Below are 21994 nucleotides of genomic sequence, written 5' to 3' on the forward strand. Positions count from 1 at the left end.
ATCTTTCTGGAAATGAAAATTGATCCAGCTACTCTACGCCTCTTGTTCCTCTAACATCAGGGCCAACGCTTCCCTGTTCCAGTCTTCTGAAACCTTGCCCATCACCTTTGATGTCTCAGATAACCACTGAACCTAATCTTCAATTAGGAAAAAAAAAATAATCAACCCTCTAGAGCTAAATTTGTAAAGCAATTTCAGCTTCCAGTATGTCCCTGTCACATTAAGCTCTTCAGAGAACTCAGCCCTAACATGACTGAACCTTTCTTACCAGGCTGTGACCGGTGATAACCAGACCGTACACACCATTTGCTTGCTCATCAGGTATAATTTTTGGTTTTTTTGAAGATTTTTCAAACTGAACGTTGATTTCATCACTGTCCAGAAAGGAGTCTGGCTTCATCTTTCTCCTTGCATTCCTAAAAATAATCCAGAATAATAATGAAAATCTTGTAAAGATATGTATGTTTTATTAAATAAACTTTAAGAAAACTAAAGCAATTAATGCTTCCCTTTGAAATTTTAGTTTAATTTTCCTTGTATCCCTACAACAAGATGCATTTAGCCGCTGCTGCTCTTTGTGCAGATCGTTCACATTTCTGAAGCTCTAACAAGTGTGTGCTAAACCTGTGCTGATTTAAGGTCAACCAAATCATCTGAGGGTCATGAAGGACAGTATCCCAAAGGGCATCCCAATTTCTGTGCATATTGTCTGGCAACCACCAGGACTGAAAAACTTTCCCATTTTCCACCTATATCTTAGAACTTGTGTCTACCGAGTAGGCTAAGGAGGAAGGTAGATTTCCAGATAATGTTAGGAAAGGACCATATCCAGACAAAGGACTGCAATGTGGATGAATGGCAATAGCAGTGGAGCAACAGCATAGTTCAAGCCTGGAGCCAAAGGCTTTGTGGCTCCAGATCACTTGTCTTTGGCAGCGAACAAATGCCTGCCTGGCTCTGCTTTCTTACACTTTATATAGATTGACCTCTTGGATCAAGAGGCTTCAGAGTTTATCCTCAGAGATTTCTACATAATGTGTAACTACTGGATCTACAAGGGAACCGGCTAGCCCTTATCTAAGGTCCCTGAATGAACTGCAACAAGTCCACAGGAGAAAAACGTAGAATAATACAAAATACAAGTAGTGTCAGTACACAGCAACGGAGCTGTATATTTCAGCCATTTACCTCAGCTCGTTAAGTACATCATCAGACGTGTTGCCTTCAACAATGAAAACATCTTCCATGTCATCATTCAGCAAATTGCAGGAGTAACCAATGTTCATTGCTGTCTCTGGGAAAGATAAACCAGGAAGATGACCCACGTTAGTGGTCCCAAACTCACCCACCATCCCTGTGGCCTTTTTATATACATGACAAAAATTCTCTCTCAAAAGCTCTGTATTTAACTTTCCCTCTCCCTACTCCCAGAAAAGCCCAAAACAATAGTTCGGAAGAAGAATATCAAGACATTTTGTTCAGAAAATTCGGGGGGAAAAGGTATTTTGTTATTTCATAAACAAAACCAGTACATTTGGAATATGAAAAAATGAAATGTTTCTTTTTTTTCAAAAATTTTCTGCTCATTTCTTGGATTAAAATATTTGCCAACACTTTTGCCCTCCCTGAAACACCATGGTTTCAGTGCAGTTACTATTTCTCCAAAAGAATTCACTGGAGTTTATTTATTGTTCTTTCCAGCTTCATGATTTCCCCAAAAGCCTGTGTTCTCTCCATTTCTATTCTGGATCATTAATGCCAGGGCTGAACTGAAACAGACCCAACATCCACTTTAGCACTGAAGGTCCTGGAAAGTGTGACAAGATTTTTACCACCTCCTCCACCAGGACAGTCGACTGTACTAAAGTGACACCTTCTCACAGCATATGACAGGGACCATGGGATGCTTACTGTCACCTGTCCAAAGGCAAAGGATGTTCCCTTCGCACTGCTTTCAGCCTCAGGACAGGAATTAAGAACAGCTACTACCTAGAGTTACTTGGTCTAATTACGGACAACCAGAGTTTTGCCTAGTTGGCAATGACGCAAACCCTGTAAATTTGTCATCTGTGCATTTTTCAAAGAAGAAAGAATGAGAACGTGGGTCTTAGCAGAACCATACCACTGGTGGGGAAGCAAACATCCAAAGCCATAGCCCCTTTACCTTGCTTGTCTCCAGTAAGAACCCATATCTTAATGTTGGCTTTGGCAAGAGTCTCAATTGTCTGAGGGACTCCGTCTTGTAACTTGTCCTCAATCGCTGTGGCACCTAGCAGCTTAACAGAAAATGGCAGGGAACGGGTAAGTCTTCTCATTGCTAGCAAAGGAGAAAGCATTAGACCTTCAGATAATTACTCAGTCAAACACAAATGACATCCAGGAATAAGGTTGTGCTGATTTTCATTCTTGTTTAGCAAATTTACTGTACCGAGTAGAGCCCTGATCTGGCAAAAATTCTAGTCTCTAATCCCCCAGGCTCAGGTGGATCATGAACACACATGAAATTATTTGCCAACACATTTGTAGACCTGCAGGTCTGCGTTCTTCCACATGACCCCGTCACAGCAGATTGAGCTTTAACTGAGGGACAAAGACAGCTGTGGATCCATGTCCCCAAACCTCCATATGCATCCTCTCATGCAGAGCTTGCTCCCAGCTGTATTGTACTGCAGCTATGGCTGTGAAACATCTTCTCTAGCCCATAACAGACCTGTGCCCAGGCCTGCTCCACACTACCACACAACTAAACCACAGACTGCTCATGACACAAACCTTCATGATTTTAAAGTTATTTCTTGTACTGCATTTTGGAGATACTTGGTGGCTTTAACCTATCATCAAAGGGACACGAAGGCTTCACTGCTAGCTCGGGTTTAGACAGTATCTGCTACTACCTACCTCCTGCTGTAGGGAGACTAGATTCAGAGGTTGGCTTTAAGCCCAGGATCCCTTTTGGCTCCCTGGGATGTTGATCATTCATCAGCTATGAATGCTACCAATGTAGACAACAGCTCTGATGGAACTTCTCTATAGGATCCTCAAAACTGCACAATCTACATTTTACAGCAGTAGCCCCTGGTCTAGTTAGTGAGAGCTTAAATGTTTGTAGCATACAAAGTCAACTCCTGGGAGCACCTGCTCATCTTTGGCAGCCTGAGCCTGAGCTGGAAGCCCAAACATGGACATTTATATCAAATGTGCCTGGGAAGAGAGAACAAAGTCTGGCATTTCCCACAGTCATTGTCTTTCTGGCAGCCCAGAAAGGCACAATAGTGTTGTTGACAGGGCCTAGCCTGTATGCCCGTAAGCTGGTGTAAGAGCAGCTGGAGTGACAGTCATGATACTTTCTTGACTGTGGATCTTCCTTAGTTTTTGAGTCAGTCAATGATAAATGGCATTTTTACTACTATTGTCTGAATCTAACCATGTTCCACCCCGTTGTGTCCTTATATCCTTTGCTCCCTCTAAGCGCTTCTAGCAGAAGCCTGCCACACACAGGACTTCTGCTCTTGCCTTTCAACTAGACTATGACACTTGGCAGTCCTCTACACCTTCACAAGATCCATCTGCTTCTTTGCTGACTGTGGCACTCACACCCAGGCTTTCCCACACCTACCTTCTGTTCTTCCCACAGCACCTTTGGGAAGTAAAGTCACTCCTATACAAAGTACAGAGCAGGGTCTGGTGTTAACAGTGTTTTCTTCTGAGCCACTCTTCTTCCTGCCATGAGCCCACGACCTTTTCTCTACTCAGGCCATGAGCTTCATAACCCTTTTTTGCAAAGCAACTGGACCTTTAACCTCCTAAACCTCCATGTCTTTCCTGCTTTGAACATGACCCACAGAGCATTTGTGCGATGTATTCTCTGAACTGGAGGATCATCATTTTCCACCACTCCACTGAGACTCAGAAGGGCAGCAGGTTCTGCCCCATGGACTATGCAACTTCCAGAGGTCAGCATCTCCTTGGCTCACACTCGCTCCTTCCCAGGCCCTGCTGGCATCCCGAGCATACAGCTAGTGAAAGGAGCAAAGGTGGCAGCTCCCAAGATTTCTGAGATTTCAGGAAAGCCCTGCTGCGAGTGCAAAAGCTGAATTGCTTCCCCTCAGATCCCACGCATCCTTTTCATTCATTATTCATTAGTCTAAAGCACAAGGCAGACTCCTCAGAGCATTCACAAAGCTGTAACAATGCTCAGGGAGAGAAGAATGATGTGAAGATTACAGTTTAGCCCTATTTCCAATTGACACAAACATGTTCATGGACATCATCTCCCCATCCCACCCAGGGCTGCAAGAACAAAGAGGACTCTCTCTGAAATGGAGGGGCGCTGGGGATTATTCACTGCCTGCCATTTCAAAGACAGGAAAACACGTAATCAGCCATTTGCACATACAAGGAGAGCTATGAAATATTTGTGTCCACGTCATCCCTGACACCCACGTGAGTTAAAATAAAACCATTCTCCTGCACTGGTGGCTGACACCCCGGTTATGGGCTCCTGACGGAGGTGCCAGTGAAAACCCAGGACTGCCATATTCTTCACTGCTCCTGTCACACAACCCACTTAGCTGTTTGCAGAACAATGTTTACTGAAGTCATCTTGAGCTGTTTATTGACAAACCACCATGCTCGCTGCCTCCCCCAGAGTTTGACCCAGATTCCCTGAAGCACTAACCATTAGGTCTTTTTCAATCTCTTCATATAGCTCTGACAATTTATCTTCCCGTCCTTCCAAGGCAGTGCTTGCTTCATGGTGACGCCTGATCCAGTCCTGGAAGTAGTCTTCGTCCAGGCTTTTATAGGCCACCACAAGTGTCCTCAGACCTTCACCAGCAAACTCCTGTGGGACAGTGGTGAGGCAGAATAGTTCAAAGAAGAGCAGTCAGCTCACCTGGGCTTACAAAGGACCCTCAGAAAGCAAATGGCTATATGCAAAAGCTTCTTGCCTAATGTCCACAGAGGAAAGGTGAAAAAATTGAACCTCAGACCCCAAATCTTGGGGTACTTTTTAAAAACTAGTCCCAGACCACTTTATCATTGCCATCCATGGTCCTTACAAAGAACAAATACAAAAGGTCTTCCCAACTTTCTGGCTTTAAAGCTTTACATTAACCAGGCAGCTGTTTCCCAGGCTCAAATTTCTCAACAGAACATTCAGAATAGTAAGACCTAAATAAACACTGAACACAGCCTTGACTTTTGGCTCTGGGCTCAACCTTTTTAGAGTACAAGTGCTGGCTCATATGCACAGTGTGAGCACAGTCAGTCATGACATCTCAGCAAGTCCTTCTAACTGTGCTTTCTGCAGATGTATGATTGACAGTATGGATCTCAGTGTTTGGTGGAATGACAGAGATCCCTTTGTGAAAACTGAAGTGTTCTCCAAGCTTGAAGTAAAGGTGCATCAGGAACAGGCCACCTCCATAGCTCTGCTCTGCCCTCTGCTTTGCCAGCAACTTTCTCTGGCTCCTCCAGGCAGTGAGCAGAGATATTTTTGCTATTGCACAACCTCTCTGGCAAAATTTTCTGTTATCTTGTGCTTCGCACTGTACCAGCAGGATCCGGCATCACAAGAGGGAGTAAATATTTGCCAGAACATCCCCTTGTGTGAGTAACCACCTACCTGTTCACACCATCAACAACATAAAAGGCCACAAGTTTGAGTGATGCATTTTCCTTGCTGCCCAGTCAATATGCCCCTATATGATCTGGAAGAAGGGGAGCTGAGTGAGAGTGTGTCCCAGCACTTGCCTTGTCCCTTCTGACTGAGACCTCTTGGGTCGCAATCACTGCAGATCTTAATTGTATTCAAGAAGGTAAATGGCTCTGTGGCCCTTTACTGATCACCTGAGTTATTCAGGCCCAAGGCATGCTTGAATGCATTGGGTGCATGTGTTGTAGAGTAACAGCAGACTTGGATGGAATTTAGTTCCCAAAACACAGATTGTGCCATTTCAGGTGTCTCACCTATCCTGCCTGACTTCTAGTTCCTACTCCAGAGAAACACGTATCTTCTGAATGTCCAGCATTGTATTTGCCAGATGTCCTGGAGCAGTTCAAATGGCACCTGATGCCCATGCTTAGACAACTAATTTGAGACCAAAGGCTTTATAAATTAATTTCTCTATATATTCCATAATTTAAAAAATTGGTGCTTACATTCTGTTTCCGAAATCTGTGTTTTGTCTCAACACAAAGTATATTTCCATACCTGGTGAAAAGGAAACCATCAAATGCAGAGATGTTGTGCAGAAGGGAACACTTACATTCAGGTGTTCTGTGGTCTCCTCTTTGAGAGAGTTGCAGGATGAATGAAGCAGTTCATAAAGAATGGTGTCAGCCCCCTTGCAGTACAAAGTCAAGTCACCTTCTGGACTCCGCACTATGAGGGAGGAAAAGAAATGCTACAAATCCCAGAATGAGGCACTTGGGATTCACAGCACTTTCATCAAAACAAAGGAAGGTTTTTAGAGGTGTCCAAACTCCACAAAGTTTTGGCAGACTCCCAGGAATCATGACCAGCTTTCATTATAAAAGATGATGCTACTACTCTTTACCTTAGTGGTAGCAGCACAGACAACTGTACCCTGACTGCACTGGTCTGAGCAGATGCTCTGTTGGACTACGTGGTTCCTAAAGGTAGCACCTTAGGCAGGACATCTGCATTCAAAAGTCAAGAACAATTTGTTCTTAGGGAACTGGTCCTGCTGCTCCTATTCCTTCTATCAGTAAAGGTACTAGCACTCTCTTGCTACAGTTACCATATTCCAATTCATGAAGTATCTGAGGATGTTGGAGAGTTAACAAAGGCTACACAAGGTTTCTTGAATAACTTTTGCATTTTCCTTTTGGGAAAGTGGTGTTCTCTACTTGTCCTTGCTTTCTCCTTTCCCACTTTCTCAGATTTTGCTGACAATTTTCAAGCTAGCTAGAAGGAAGGCCATTCCTGCATTGTCATGAGGGAAGTAAGATATGTTAAAAGCTTATTGTCTTCAGGAGGCTGCTCTGTCACTGTGGTCCAGATGTTAAAATACTCTGCCACCTGCCTAAGTGAGGTGTTTACCTAGCACTGTTTCTGTGTAATTGGAAAGTCAAGGCAGCTCATCTCAAGTGCTCAGAAGTAAACATTATTCAGAAAGCATTGCAAAGGACGTCTCCTAGGAAAAGGCATCACAGCAGAATCAGGGCCAACTTGAGAGCCTAAAATGTCAGGAAGGAAAGCAGGGAGCAGAGGGAACATACCAATAACAGACATTCGCTTGCGAACATTGTTGAAATCAAGAATTGCCAGGAGTTTGTAGATTTTTGTTTCTCCCATTTCCACGACAGTGATGGTCTCTGGTGTGCGAGCCCGGAACACAAACCCAAAGTTTCTGGCAGCAGTGACGAGGGCTCCCTCATCAGGAGATTGGGCCTGATACACCAAGCTACCTGACATGCAAGAAAAAAAAGGTAATGCGGCTTCTGTCTTGTTTCTGAGGCTCAACAAATACAACATTAAAGATATTATATAGCAGTTAACCTGTTGCTTTTCTGTCTGTCCTCAGAGGTGCAACTCTAAAAAGCACCTTATGTCCACATGTCTCCATCAAGTCCCATCAACCCATCCTCCAGGCCAGTGCTAGAGGCCTCCTAGACTCTTTTGGGGTCTTTTATCACTCTCTTTGAGTCCAAAAAATCTCATTAAGAGGACAGCTTCCTTGGGTTTAATTCTTTCTAGTTACACATGCATGTATTTTTCTCATTATTATTTTCACCTTATATGTGTCAATTAATGGTTCTATAGCCTTTAAGGAACTCACCCTATCTGGGATTTGAGGAGACTGACCCAGTACTGTGGGAACAGTGGGTGAGTGGAGCTAATGAGTCTCCAGTGGATAGATGCTCTATGCTCTTTGCTTTATGGGACTTAGTGCAGGGCAGAGAAACAGTGGGCCAAGCCATCTGCCACCTCAGGGAAGCTGTGGCACCTGCAATTTCCACACTCCAGAGATGTGGTGTTTGCAGGAGTGTCAGCTCCACCACAGGAACACACAGGGAGTGGAGGCCCTGGTCCTTTCTCTTCCCATGTGGTATCTCCAAAGATAATTGATTTATGTGTAGCCATACACTACAGAAAATCACCAGGGAGCCAAAAGGACCAGTAACAGCTTCTGTGGAGAGGAGACATACTGTGGTGCAGGGTGAACATAACCACTCAGTCTGGTGCCTTCAACAGTCCTCACCTTCCTTCTTCTCCTCTGGCATCACTGTGTGACAAAGCGAGAGCAGCCGGAAGAACCTGTGCGTCGGGACATCGCTCCGCTTCACAGCTTCAACCAGGCTATGGTCATAGAATGCAAACTTCGGGTCGGCTAACTGGTTGTATGAGAAATCAACCTTCTCTGTGTTCTGCAGAAATATGGCTTGGTGTTATTTGTGGAGATGTCATATGATTGTACACCAGTGCCTGCCCATCATAGCCCCTCTGTCTTCCTTGCATTTACAAATAGCCCTCTCCTGCAGGGCCATTCATGACAGAGACTGATGAGTCTAAGTGGAAGATCATGAAAGCTACTGAATCACGAGAGAGAACAGACACTTCAGGTGCCTTTCAGAGCAGCACTCAGGCTGAGAACCTCATCAGCTAAAGATGCCTTTCTGTACTCTCTACAACAGCAAATGCTCCTGCAGGACCTACACCAAAGGGTTTCTATAGCAAAGAAATGCCTATCCTCCAACACATGCCCGCTTGGAGGCATCATGTTCCTGATGTCACTGGCTGCCTGTGATAGGGGAATGTGGAAACCCAAATTAAAACAATTCAAAAGGCTGTGTTCTCCGCCCTGTTCTCCCAAAGCAAGAAAAAATCCTGATATGGAAAAAAGATGACAGACTACAGATGTAAAGGTTCAGCTCCACAGGCACTGCCTGTTTTGTCTAAAAACAAGGAGCCCCAAGTGGAAGGGAGTGTACTGGAGACATGGCCAGAAGCTCACAGTACGATGTGTCATGGAGAAATGCACTGCTGAGCCTGTCTCGGGATGATTCCGACTCCCGCCCCATCCCTGATGAGCTCAGAGTTTCCAGGATGGGAGTCATCCTTTTTTGACCTCTGCTAGCTGACATTTAGAGCTTACCGCAAGAGCACAGACCCAACCCACACACACACTCATCTGCGCAGCATGGTCCAGGCACTGCCACACCATGGATGCAGGGGCAGCAGGGCTGTGCACCAGTGAGTACCAGGGGCAGGAGGAGCTGCTGGGCAGCCCGTTGGCAGAAGACCAGCATGTCTCCCCAAGCAAGTCCACCTTTTGCGTTTTGCTGCCTGAGTGAGGGTAGTCTTTAGGCACAGCACTCAGCACAGAGAGGCAATTTCATCAGGTTATTTAGGATTTAAATGGCCTGGACATGAATTGTTGGAATGAGGAGTGAGTTTTTCATCATCATCTTGCCATTTGTTACTAGGATTACTGTATGTGGTTTTCAGACATTCTACAAATCCAAGACATGGTTTTGTGCCAGCAAGCAGGGGCTAGAAAGAAATGGAGCAGTCACCCAATTTCATACTTTCCTATGTCCAAACATTAGGGAAATTTGACAGTGACCTTGTTATCAATATGAACTGAACTCACTGATTCCCCACCAAAGCTTTAACTAACTGCTGAGCATAATAAAATTCACCAATGTCCAAGTTTCCAATGACACGTATTCAAGAGGAGCTGTGCATGCACTAGAATGAAGCTGAGGGAACAATGGGCACTCAGACCACCCAACGTGCAGGTTTCAATCAGGCCTATTGGAAGGGAACGAAACTGTGGCAATTGTCTGACATCCACAAGAACACACATCCCTGTCATCAGGGTCAAGACCATCAGCTCTTGCAGGATTAAGAGCATGAGCTATGCCTGGGTGGGTTGTGTTTGCCAGCACTTAGGCAGGCAGGTTTACTGAAAGCACAGAACCTGACAGCACTTGAGCACTTACCTCATTTATTTCTATCCTTTGCCCAGCCATATCATAGACATCACCTGCAATGAAGAAAGACTGATGTTATAGCCACAAGCTCTAGGTAAGAGCAGTCTCTGAGCTTCTGTACCACAACAGTCGGTTAAAGTGTTTTGAGATGGTATCTGATTTAAAAGTTTCAGTAAGCATGAATATCTTGACACAGGCACTGGAGATTGATGATTCATATCAATCAGTTTCTGTGTTAATCCATGACAAAATCCAGAGACTGACAGATGCTTGAAACACAAAGCAGTGACCATAAAAATGACTGGCATTTGGATAAAGAAGGCTTGGCTCAAGCTGAACCCAGAAAGGAGGTTGTGCTAGGTAAGAAATGAAGGTGCTTTCAGGGGATGACTTCTCTCGTACCTTCCCTGTGGACTGTGAGGCAAAGTCCAGCTCCTGGATCATATTGGGTTTGCAACAGTCTCTGGTCAGCTACAGAGAATGAGTTGTGAAAGCCCATTCTTCCCATGTCTAAGTAGCATTTTTTTATTTGCCCTGGAACATTATTATGCTCTATTAATTTTCCCTGAACTGGTGATCTGTTCACAGAAATGGAAGATATCTCCAGGAAACACTTGAAACTTCTGTCTGAAGGACAATTTCACTTGAAGGCCTGGACTGTGCCCAGCCCAGCGAGATTCAACACTTCATTGGAATAAGATTGAAACACAGAGAATTACAGGAATGATAGATCCATACCCACATCAGACACCTCAACTGTGACCAAAGTCAATTGTAGGTACTGGTACTCCCTGAAAAAAGCCCTGAAGGTGTAGAGGAAACTCAGAAATCATCTCTCCTGAGAACTACACACCAGCTGATCTCCTGGGAACTGTAACTGAGAGGCTTTTGTATACCTCCTTCCCAATGGGAAGCTTAAGCTTCCAGAGTACCTTCCCTGGCAGCAGAATTAATCCATCCTTTCTGGCCTGGCTTTCCCAAATGCCCCTGAGAAGCAAATCCAAAGCAGTACATTCCCAGGAGGAAGCTAGGCGTTTAGAATCTTATGGGAAATAGACTGTCTGCCTTCTTTCCATGTATTTCCCATTTGTTTCTTGCAGCCACACCCTGTATTATGTTAGCGGCAACATCCACTTTGGACAAGTCATTTGGACACATGAAGGAACAGACCGAATATTTTACAAACTGTTTAGCAGCATTAGCATTGGCTAGCACAGCAGTGCTCTTTGAGATATGGTGGTCTCCAGATATTCACAGAACAAGATTTATAGGAAGAAATAGCTTCATTTATTAGGCCAGCTGATAGCAGTGAGAAACAAAGACAAGCTTTCTAGCACACCTGTCCATCAGCAGGTTTGATACAGGCAAAACAAGCATCAATCTACAGATAAGCAGTGACTAATTTCTCTGGGGAAATCTAATGGTATTAATCAATTCATCAGTTTGTGAATTGTTACCACCTCTTGAGCAGTGTGAAGAAAACTGCCTGGGTCCATACAGTGAATGAGCTGTTTAAGTCAATGACTGTCAGGATCTAACAGAGCTAACAACTTTTGTTTCCCCTTTTTTCCACCTCCCTACAAGCTTTTCTCTATTCTGATAGGTGAAGTATGTCAGGGCTAAAGACAAATGACCAGAACATTGACTAGATGCCGACTGAAGGTTCAGCTACCTAAACAGGTGGATGTGGAAAACTGCCGCTCATGCCATAAGAAACTGCTGAATGTGAGAGGTAACAGTGTGAGAAACTGATAAAATATGCAAATAACCCCATGAGGGATGGATGGTTTCACAAGTGGTTAAGAGGGAGCTAGACACGTGAGTTATGTATGGTATTTTGCAGGGTTAGCAATACCTAGGTAACCATGTCAATAACACGACAAAAGACTGAGATCACCCAGGTAGTGATATCAGAAAAAAACCCCAGATTTGAGTGCAGATGTAGTAAAACTGGGACTAATGAGGAAAAACTAATAAGGTGCAGGTTTTTTGGTTGGGATGATACTGGGGTAGAAAATGGAAGGTTAAAGGGTGTCAAAAAGGGGAAACAAGGGACAGGAAAAGGATAATAAGATATGCAAATGATGTAAACAGGCCTGTCCAGGCAGCCCTGATGGGCAGCCCTGTACTTGATCACTGCAGCTGCTTACAAAACACTCTCTTCTGGATATCACTTTTACTCTTTGTGGACCAGGAGGCATACAATGTGAATAACACTTGAAGAATAAGACAGACAACGTACCATAGGATTTGCCATTGATGGAGCACTTGTTGAAACACATGATGTTCTGAGTGAGAGTTCCTGTTTTGTCTGAGAAGATGTACTTGATCTGCCCCAGCTCTTCATTGAGTGTCGTGGTACGGGCCTGAGCCGGCGTGTCATTCAGAGCGTAATACATTTTACGGTCCCAGTCAATGTAGAAACTGTTACCTAAGCGTATAATCTCTACACTGGTAGAACAGAAAGAGAAGGTGATAGAATATTCATTATTTAAGGGACAAGATCTTTATCTCCAGCAACACTACTAGTGATTGCAATCAGAGAGCAACTTTGAAGGTAATGATAGGGTGTACTTATCAGGTTGTCCTTACATAGTCTGTAGTAAGCAATGATGAAGCAAGTCCCGCTGAAACTGTTAGGTTTATAGCAAATTCCTTTCCTTTATTTATAAACCAACATCTTATAAAAGTATCTGAAAAGTTCCAGAAGTTTTCAGGTTGAAAAGTGAGGCAGTAGCAGTGGGTTTCACTTGGTGCAGTTTTGGGAGTGGTGCTCGGACAGGGGTGGTTTCTAGCAGGACTATGTGCTGGGCTGAGCCTACTCAGTTTACACCCCAACCTCAAGGTTTTGAGAGCATCACGGACACATTGCCTATTCTTCACCCTTGTTGGCCTATATGCAATAACCAACATAGCACTACATTGTCCGGGAAGTGGCAACGTTCACTCTGTGCATATAGCACCAAGTACTATGGATTCTCAACCTGATTACACCTACTCACTTTGCAATCTACTCCTCACTTGAGCCCTACAGCCACCTCAAAGAACCTGATATTCACTTTGTTTGATGGGCACTGCAAGTGGGAGAGAGACACTAACCATACCAGCCATAGTCCTATAGCATCCTACACCTCCACCTCTCCTTTAACTGCCAAATCATCCTTTTCATTGTTTGTAAGGCTTACTGCTGTCCCTGCTCCAACTCTGACAAAGACCTCCGAAGGCAGCAGAAATAAGAAAAGCATCACTGTCATGTAGATCATTCACAATGGGTTTGAATTTGTGTCTAGGAAAAATGCTGCTCCCACCCAAGGCAAAAGCTAAACCTTTTCTAAGAAGAAACATAAAAGGAGTTTCTGGCACATACCTGACGTATAGTGAAATTGGCACCACTGTGTTCAGAATGATCACATATGACCAGAACATGAGGAAGCCTGAGTAGGAGGCAGAGTTGATGCCTTCGGCCCAGGGCAGATAGACCTGGAAGTAGTAGCCCTTATCATACTCCCAGATGCCATTGCCAATGGCTAGGATAAGACACATCAGTGCTAAAAATGCAAAAATCTGCAAAAAAAACCCCAAAATATTGCATTTTAGAGACAACGAATTTGTGATGTACAGGTTAATCAGCTGAGCCTAATGAGATCAGGTTGGACAGCGTGAATTGCAGGAAAATGTTCCAAGGGGTGAAGGAGGAAAGCCAGCAAAGTTATGACACTTTTATCTCAAGGACAAAATTACATGGTGCAGGGTCTGGAAATCTGGAATCACAAGACCTCAAACATCTGGGGGTTTAAGTCCCAAGCAGACACCTAAACCTGGGTGCTTATGGGCAGACAGCTACAGAACATCTCATTAGAGGTGAGTAGAGCTGCGGGTCCTCAAATGTCTGGCTGCACACTTGGGAGTAGAAACTGCTTGGAGGACTTTACCTGGCCACTTGTTGGATGTATCATAGTTTTTCACACCGCTTCTGAAAAACTACTGAAGATAACTTGTAATACAGAAAATCCACCACTGTGCAGGTTGGAATTCAGCACTGGGTATCATGCTGACAGTTAAAGGAGAGTTAACCACTGACTCAGAACTAATAGTTGCCTTGGTACCTGCTATCACAATCTGATTACATTTCCTTTGAATAAACAGAAAGCAACGCTAACCAGTGATGTGTGTGCTTGGACTTTAGAGAAGCCTGTTTCCTGAAGCCTAAAGGAACCAGGGAAACAGCAACTGGGAACAGAATTTCAAAGTGGGACACCTTAGTGAAAACTAGGACTTTCTCAGGAACACCATTTAATAGACATGAAAACTTTACATAGGTCATAAAGCATTTTTGGTTAAAAGAAGACAAGAACATAGAAATACAATTACTTTAAAAAGAATACACAAGGAGAAGAAAGGAAGTTAACAGAATTTAATATAAACTGTAAGGAATTACAGAACTGTGAATATCTAATACTGAAGGAGGAAGGCAGCAGAAAGAAATATCTACCCCATATGATGTAGTTAGCAGATGGAAAAGGCAGACATTCTGTGACAAGGAACACTATGTGGCTCTATCTGCTAATAATAAGCACTTTCAGTCCACTGGGTCCAGGTAATTGAAAGATGAAAGCTTAGAGGGACTAGCTGAGAAAATCTCTTAACTGTAAGGTTAATTTTTAACAGTGCTTTGAAAACTGGGAAGCTTCACCATCCTGAAAATCTGCTAACGTAATTCCAATACTTGAAAGGTAGAAATGGTGATTGTGGGTAAGATAAACTGAAATTAGCTTGACATCCTTCCTGGACAAATGATAATAAACCCAGTTCCGTTGATATCAACTTCTCCAAATATTTGACTTAAAATAACCAACAGTCTAATAAAAATGTGAAGATATAGAATCAACAGGCCGCACAACAGAGCAATTAAAAATCATCTTTTGCAAGTATAATCATGAAGGAGGAAGTATTAGTAAGACGGGCCATTATGTATAAGGCCACCCAGTAACGATCAGATTAAAACTGTAATCGACCTTTTAAAAAAAAATAATTGAGGTACAAACATAGAAACATTGCTGGTAATACTGATATTTGCATTGCTGAGGTACTATGTCAGAGGAAGAAGGGTACTTTTATGGAGCGATTTGAATGACTTGGTGAAAAGCTCACGTCCAGCTAACTTGAGTTTTAATACCAAGAAGCTGCTAAAAAGGGACTGCAGTAAATAAAGGTGCTGGGCTGAGTTTCAGGGGACATATTTATTTTCCACGTCAATAGTAGCTTTGCTATTTAATTATGGGAGGCCAAATAAATTACTCCCCTTGTGAAATAGAGACAATATTGCTTGCTGGTAAGGAATGTGGCACAGTGTTTTTAAACCTCTGTGACCAGCAGTAAAAACAGACTTCAATTTGTGCTGTTGTAATCATCAGGACTTAAGGATATATGAGAGGCATGACCCAGGGACAGGTAAGGTCCTTTATTAAATCAATAGACGTAGATGGAGAAAATAGACAAGCCTGTCTATTTTTATAGCTATGTCTGTCGGTCAGGTAGAAGTTCTCTTTGCAGATCTTGTCTGTTGTAAAAGAAATTAATTAAGAAAGCCAGCTGGCTGTTCTGTCTTATCAGTGTACCCTGCATGATTCCTCACTGCCCCACAGGTTAAAAATTGTTAGTTTGTAGGATACCACATTCCACATAGAATATTCCATGTGTGAGTCAGCAACGGAAATACACATGGGGCAACACAGCAGCTGAACTTCCCCATATCACAGCAGCTCTTGTCTGCAACTGCACTTGCTTTATGTACGTTTTACTTTATGTCATTTGGCATGTCAATACTCTTTAACAGCTCGACTTGTCTGCACCACTCGTGCTTGCACACTAACATGCGGTTTGCTTTGAGACAAATGCAAGAGACCAAGCTGTTAACAGCACCCCTGGAGGTTAATTTCTGTGCAGAGAAACAACCGTATGCAGGGTGTTGTAATCATAACCACACTCTGGAAGAAAGGGATGTGAAAAACACCCTGATCATAGGCTTGTGCATGCTCATGGGGCTTCTCAGCATGAACATCCTCCCTCTATGGGTCCTGCCCATGCACTGCCTGCAAAAGATCCTCTGCAAGACTGGGTAGGATTTTTGTAAAGAGGAGGTGACTTTTGACAAGCATTTCCTGCTGGACTGTGAATTAAAACTGTCTCAGTTTCCTTATTGGCACTTTGGTTTCTGCTCTGCGATTTGAAGCAATAGCTTAAGAGATAAAGGCAACAGCCCTGTTTCTCTAAAAACATCCTCCCCCCCAGCCTGCTAAAAAGCAAGTTTTGGAGGAAAAAGCATTCCTGAAGCTGGCGTGTGCATCCCTGGTGAAGGAACATTCACTTCTCTCTCAGATCACCGAGAAACACTTCCAACCATGAAAAAACAGCTATGGCTGCCATCTGGAAAGGTTCATCCTAGGTTAACCCTTGTTGGGACAGACCAGGGCGACATTATCCAGGACTCCCTTGGCAAGTGCTGCTTAAACACTGCTTTGTGGCTGGAAGTTTTATGGACAATTAAACACAAAATAGCTTTGCCAGTGTTAACATGGAACAAGTTTCATTACACTGAAGATGAACTATTTATAGCGAGCTGTGGCTGCTTTGTATTTCCAAACTCAGGAGTGCAATATACTGCCTCTTTTTATGACAGTGCTTTGTAACCTTTGACCACCCAGTGAGCTGGAAGGACCTGATGCCACATCCCCTTAGGTGTGCAGAGAGCCTGGTGCTTAGTGTAGGACAGGGCTTTACTTAGGCACCAAAATGTTAGGTGCCTTAAAAATGTCTAGAGGAAGAAACCACACCCTTGGCTCCATCAGTGCCCAAGAAGCCAGGCAGAGGCTGATGCAATCGGCTGCAACTTGCTCAGTTTTTAAAAATGGAGCCAGAACGTAAATTCATCTCATTTGTGTCCATGAAGAGACTGAAAGCTCTGGGTTGGACCCCTGACTTGTGAAAGGAGATTTGGGAAATCTTAATCAAATGCTAAATTCTAAGTTCCCTATTCAGTTTTTCTCTACTCTGTTGCTGTGCCCTGTGGATCCCCCCCATCCGTCATCATCTCCAGCTACAGCATAGCAGAACACCTAAGAAAAATGTAAAGTTTTTCAAATATTTGTAAAAATTTGAATCTAGGAGGCCCAAACCTTTTTTGGTTTTGCTGTCCCCTTAAGGGACGAGAACACTGAGGAAAATAAGCTGATGATGGCAATCAAGATTTTCACTTGGCAGAGACTGGTGTAATGTTACTGAAGTCAAGGGCATGTCCTTACTGTACATGGAGCAAGGACTTAAGAGGGGTTGAAGATAACCCTGGAGTGGCTCTCTGTGTTGTGGCACTGCTTTACAGCAAATACTCACAGACAGATGTTCAGAACACTGCTTCACATCTGTGGGAGTTGAGCTAACCACTCCTGCTTTAGTACAACTTCAGTCTCACAGAGGCACAACTGGATCTGTCCACTAACATCTCCAGTCCCTGGGCCCATCTCAAGAGCCTTTGGGATCCTGAGAAAAAAGCAGGACAGGGGCTGGGATGAAGTGGCAATGCTGAAGAGTGGTGCCATCCTGGAGACATTTGTGCTGTAAGCCTCAGTGCTGAGGAGGCATGAAGTCATGGAGACAGGGAGAGCTCAGGATAGCCTTGCTGTGATGATCAGACTGCTGCTGGATACCTTCGCAAGGGATTGCTCCAGCACCTGGGGATGGATCCAGGCCTCAGCCTGGCTGTTCAGGTTGGGCTGGAGAGCAAGAGCAGGAGGGAAGAAAAGGGAACGGTGGCCACCAGACCTTCTCAGTGTCATAAACTGAAGGTGGTATACCATGCATGAAAAAGCATAATGGACTTGGATAAAAGCCTGAAACTAAAGAGCTTCTCTTCAAGCAACATGGAGTAAAGCAGTGCCAGACTGTATGTCTTCCTTCTCCGAGTGCCTTTGAACCCAAGCAGTAAAATCTTGGGAGAGTCTGTAAAAGAATCACTACCTCTGCTTGGAAGTATTTGCCATTTGTTAAAACCATTGGCACACTTAACCCTCAAATCAGATCTGTTTTCCAATTTGAGGAGACCGACTGCTATATTAGTGTTCTCAAATTTTCCAGCTGCTAAAAACACTAGTTTCTGAGTATTAATGAGACCATGTCTAGTATTTTACCCTAATATGTTAAGTCAGATGCTGCCGTCATGTAAATTAACAAACTCAATTACCTAGTCCTATGCAGATATCACCAGAGATGCCAAGAAATCAAGAAGAAGAGCGAAAACTGCTAATGTTTATTTAAATAGAAAATGACAAAATTACCAGGCGAAAAAGGCATTTGCAGGCTTCAAAGTGATGTTCACAGAAACATGCAGAGCAGCGCAAATGAAAAGCTCAGAAGGAAGGTCCTTGCTTTGCAAGATGGGCTGGCAGAGGCACTGCAGAACTCAGGCTGCTAAAAAATTATTACATAATTTCTCTTCTTATCATTAGTCACTTTTGATATTCCCTTATTTGTGTGGACAAAGGGGTGGAGCATCTGGAAATGATGATACATCTGAAGAAATGAAGACACATTAATCAGACTTACCACCAACACAAGTACGTTCATGAGCCGATCAATGCTTGTTCGTTTAAAAGTTGTTTTTCCACTGTTCTGCATTAGTTTGGTGTCTGGCCCTGGAGACGAAACACACTTGTTAATTTTAGTAATAAAGCCAAGCCGTTCTAAAGCCGATTCCCTCTGAGGCCCCACTGTGCTTTACAGCATAAATACCCATCACAGTTTTCTTGAAGGCAGGTACATTCAGTTTACAGTGCTGGTGGGAAACTTGGGCAGTTGCCTTACATTAAGTCACTTGCCTTACATTATATGGACAGAGTCACATAAAGCCATTAATTCTGGATTTTGGCCCAGCTCTATTCTTTCAACAGTTAATCCTCCCTTTCAAGTTTTAATTGCTTTTAACTGAATACCTGATACTGCTGTGTTATTGGTGACATACTATAATTGTCTCACATGTCTACAGCAGCATAGAAACAAAAGAAGATCTGCAATCATAAAAAGCATAGTTCTAATGGTTTACAATAATATTGATGACCATGATATGCTAATATGGGTTAAAATCACATAGAAATTATGTGGAATTTTTAATCAAATACACTTCAGAGTGAAACATTTTGAACAAGCCTGGGGAAAGAAAGACTCCAATTGGCCCAATGTAAGCCAGTAAGGGCAGATTTAATTCAGCTTTATTTTTTAAACATATTTAACTCTTATTCTTCCTATTGATTAATCAAGACTTGTCTCATGTAATCTGCTGCCTGCATTTCTGAAATAAAAGACTACTTCTGCTTACTAAAGCACTTAAGGTGGAATTGGGTGTTGTAATGTAGCATTTGCAATCCACTTTTCTGTTATAGATCCCTATAAAAAAATATCAGATTAAAATCCACTGTAATTTGCATAATTTCTAGCCTAGAGTTTAGACAATTAATCTCATGTATTTTTTCCTTTTTTTCCTGTACCTGGTAGAAGCATATTTACCAAAGAGGAAAATACTTTGTTCCTTCGTGTATGTGTGTACTGGGTGTGATGCAATTCCATGCCAGTACTTCTGTGCTCCACAATTCACATGTCAATTTTTGTACATACCGGCATAAATAACGAGGCCAAAGCACCATTCTGTGTTCCTAATAGTACAGCCCCTCAGCAACATCTTCTCGTTGTCCAGGGCATACTTCTCTCCTCGAAGAGTAAGAGTTCCTGTGAACTTATCCAGTTTGTTATTTGGTGCCTCACATTTGACCTCACCTGTAATAGGAAGGTAAAAACAAAAATGGAAATCTTGGCCCAGAACGATGCCAATCGATACTGCATTCTCAGCTGTTCCCCAGACAGGGAATATTTCACACTGTAGCTACATTCCATTCCTGACTCTGTCATTCCCATCCTGTATCCTATATTTACAGCTGTTTTGGGATATTGCTCCTTCTCCATATTAGTGTCGTAATCCAATGGACCACAATTAACTTGGATTTACCCTATTCTTTGAACACAGCACTTTTTTACTGGTAGAGTACAAAACAAAGTTTCCACAGCTTTTCTGCAGGTGAGAAGAAATGTTGAACCAGCAACATACTTTTAATCCTTTCACAAGCAAGTTTGTAATGGTAGGATGTCACTGGATAACTTTAGCTTAAAGTGCTGACCTTGCATAATTCCTATTCCATTTTCTTTAAAACTGCAGAAAATCAAGCGAGAAAAATCATAGCTTGAAGGCTGCAAAAGAGTAATTAAGTGAGGTGTCTTTGTTCACTGTTTTTTTTTTTTAATTTCATCTGTTACATAACTTAAGTCCCAGTGGCACAAGAAAAAAGATACTGCTACCTTCTTCGGCCACACAGCTGACACTCTTCAGTGATTGGAGAGCCTCTTTCTATTTCCACACTATATTTGTTTCTTGTAATAAAATGTGGTCATATGAAACTGTAAACAGATACTTTGGTATAAAAATGATTCTTTAAATCAACATTTGCACCTGACATCTAAAGTTTCAAAGCAGAGCCCTGTGGATGTGTTAAGAAATGGCAAATACAAATACACCTTACTGAAAGGGGACCCAAGAGTAAAGTCTGTTCAGTTAATCAGCAGGAACATGAAAGTTATTTTGATCACAGGCTGCAAGAATCTACATAAGGACTAGCATTTGTAAAGTATACAGCTCTTCCAGCTGTTCTCAGATAAAACACAGCAGGTTCAAGAGACTGGAAACAAAATCCAGAGAAGTCCAGAAGAAAAGTACAATTTTAAGCATTGTGGTAGTCTCCACCACTGCAAATTTTGAAAGCAAGAATGGATGTTTTTTCCACAGAAAAGTAGCTCTACTTTTGGGCAGACAAATCATCAGACTTGAAAGATGAAGCAATCAGGAAATTCAGTGACACATGTGACATCAAAGCTCATACTGACAACTATGCTGATCTTCTCTTTTATCACCCAGCTAATCCAATAACAATCGCTGCAGCCCCTGCAATGCCTTGAAAAGCACAAATTAAACAGAAGCTTTGCAGTGCAAGCTGAAACACAGCACAATGAGACTGAGGTGAACCAAACCCAGGGCATGATCCCCAACCAGGAAGACCGTGCCTCTCCTCACGCCACCTACGGGGTGACACTCGTGTGGGTACCTTGCATGTCAATACCCACATCTGCTTTCCAGCAGGTGGGTGGATCTGGGTTACTGATGCACTGATTCTGAGATCAGAAGAGGTTCATCCAAATCAGACTGATCATAAAAAAGTGTGAAGCTCTAGATTTTCACCCAATATACCTGCCCTGACCACAGTAACTCTGCAGCTGAAGACACCTCAGCAAGGCACTTGGCTCTTGTCTCTTCCTCCCATTAACAGCAAGAAGATATCTGGAATGCATGTCACCTGAAAGAGTTAAATACTTCCAAGTCTACATGTAATAAGTAGTCAGTTAATGAAAAGTGTTGTTTCTTTCTCATCTCCCAGTTCCCTAAATCAAATAAAGTTTAGTGTTTTGCAGGCGTCTTCCTTATCTGAACCATTGTGATGTCAACAAACATCATAACTCACATTAAAGCATTCCACTGAGTGCCTGTATTAGCTGCTCAACCCTCTCCTCTCTTCCTGTCTTAAGAAGTAATTAGATAAAGAGTTACATAAATATTTAAATACTTCTACAGAGGTTTGCTAAGGGAAATGCAAAGTTGGGTCTGTTTCCAGGCGCTCTTCCCAGTACTCTGCCAAATATAAACCATCCTGGGAAACATTTTATTCATTTTAAGTATTGTGAAGAGGCCACTTTTATTTACAACATAACTAAAATAGAGATTTGCAGGACAAATAAATATCTGATAAGGAAGGTTTCAATTTTCCAAAACACTTTGAAACTCTTTTTTAATTATGGACTTTCGAGACTGTAGTATCCTTAGATAAGCATTACAAAGAAAATGCTTGAAAAATTATTTAGGATTAAGATCTTGCTTACAAAT

General features: G+C 42.8%; 1 protein-coding gene across 3 annotated transcripts in view; it reads right to left on the reverse strand.

Moving 5' to 3' along the window:
• LOC130142407 (phospholipid-transporting ATPase ID-like) overlaps positions 1 to 21994 on the reverse strand; it is an 86546-nt gene that overhangs the window by 15619 nt on the left and 48933 nt on the right. For all 3 annotated transcript variants that reach the window (XM_056324282.1, XM_056324283.1, XM_056324281.1), the window contains exons 10-21: positions 19627 to 19785; positions 18562 to 18650; positions 13331 to 13527; positions 12206 to 12414; positions 9973 to 10016; positions 8229 to 8394; positions 7246 to 7434; positions 6270 to 6385; positions 4679 to 4843; positions 2165 to 2276; positions 1189 to 1294; positions 269 to 416 (exon numbers count right to left, since the gene is read on the reverse strand). In XM_056324282.1, coding sequence (XP_056180257.1) covers positions 269 to 416; positions 1189 to 1294; positions 2165 to 2276; positions 4679 to 4843; positions 6270 to 6385; positions 7246 to 7434; positions 8229 to 8394; positions 9973 to 10016; positions 12206 to 12414; positions 13331 to 13527; positions 18562 to 18650; positions 19627 to 19785 — 1700 coding nt within the window. The remainder of the gene's footprint in view (positions 1 to 268; positions 417 to 1188; positions 1295 to 2164; positions 2277 to 4678; positions 4844 to 6269; positions 6386 to 7245; positions 7435 to 8228; positions 8395 to 9972; positions 10017 to 12205; positions 12415 to 13330; positions 13528 to 18561; positions 18651 to 19626; positions 19786 to 21994) is intronic.

The sequence above is a fragment of the Falco biarmicus genome, chromosome Z (genome assembly GCF_023638135.1).
Source record: "Falco biarmicus isolate bFalBia1 chromosome Z, bFalBia1.pri, whole genome shotgun sequence".
Lineage (NCBI taxonomy): Eukaryota > Metazoa > Chordata > Aves > Falconiformes > Falconidae > Falco > Falco biarmicus.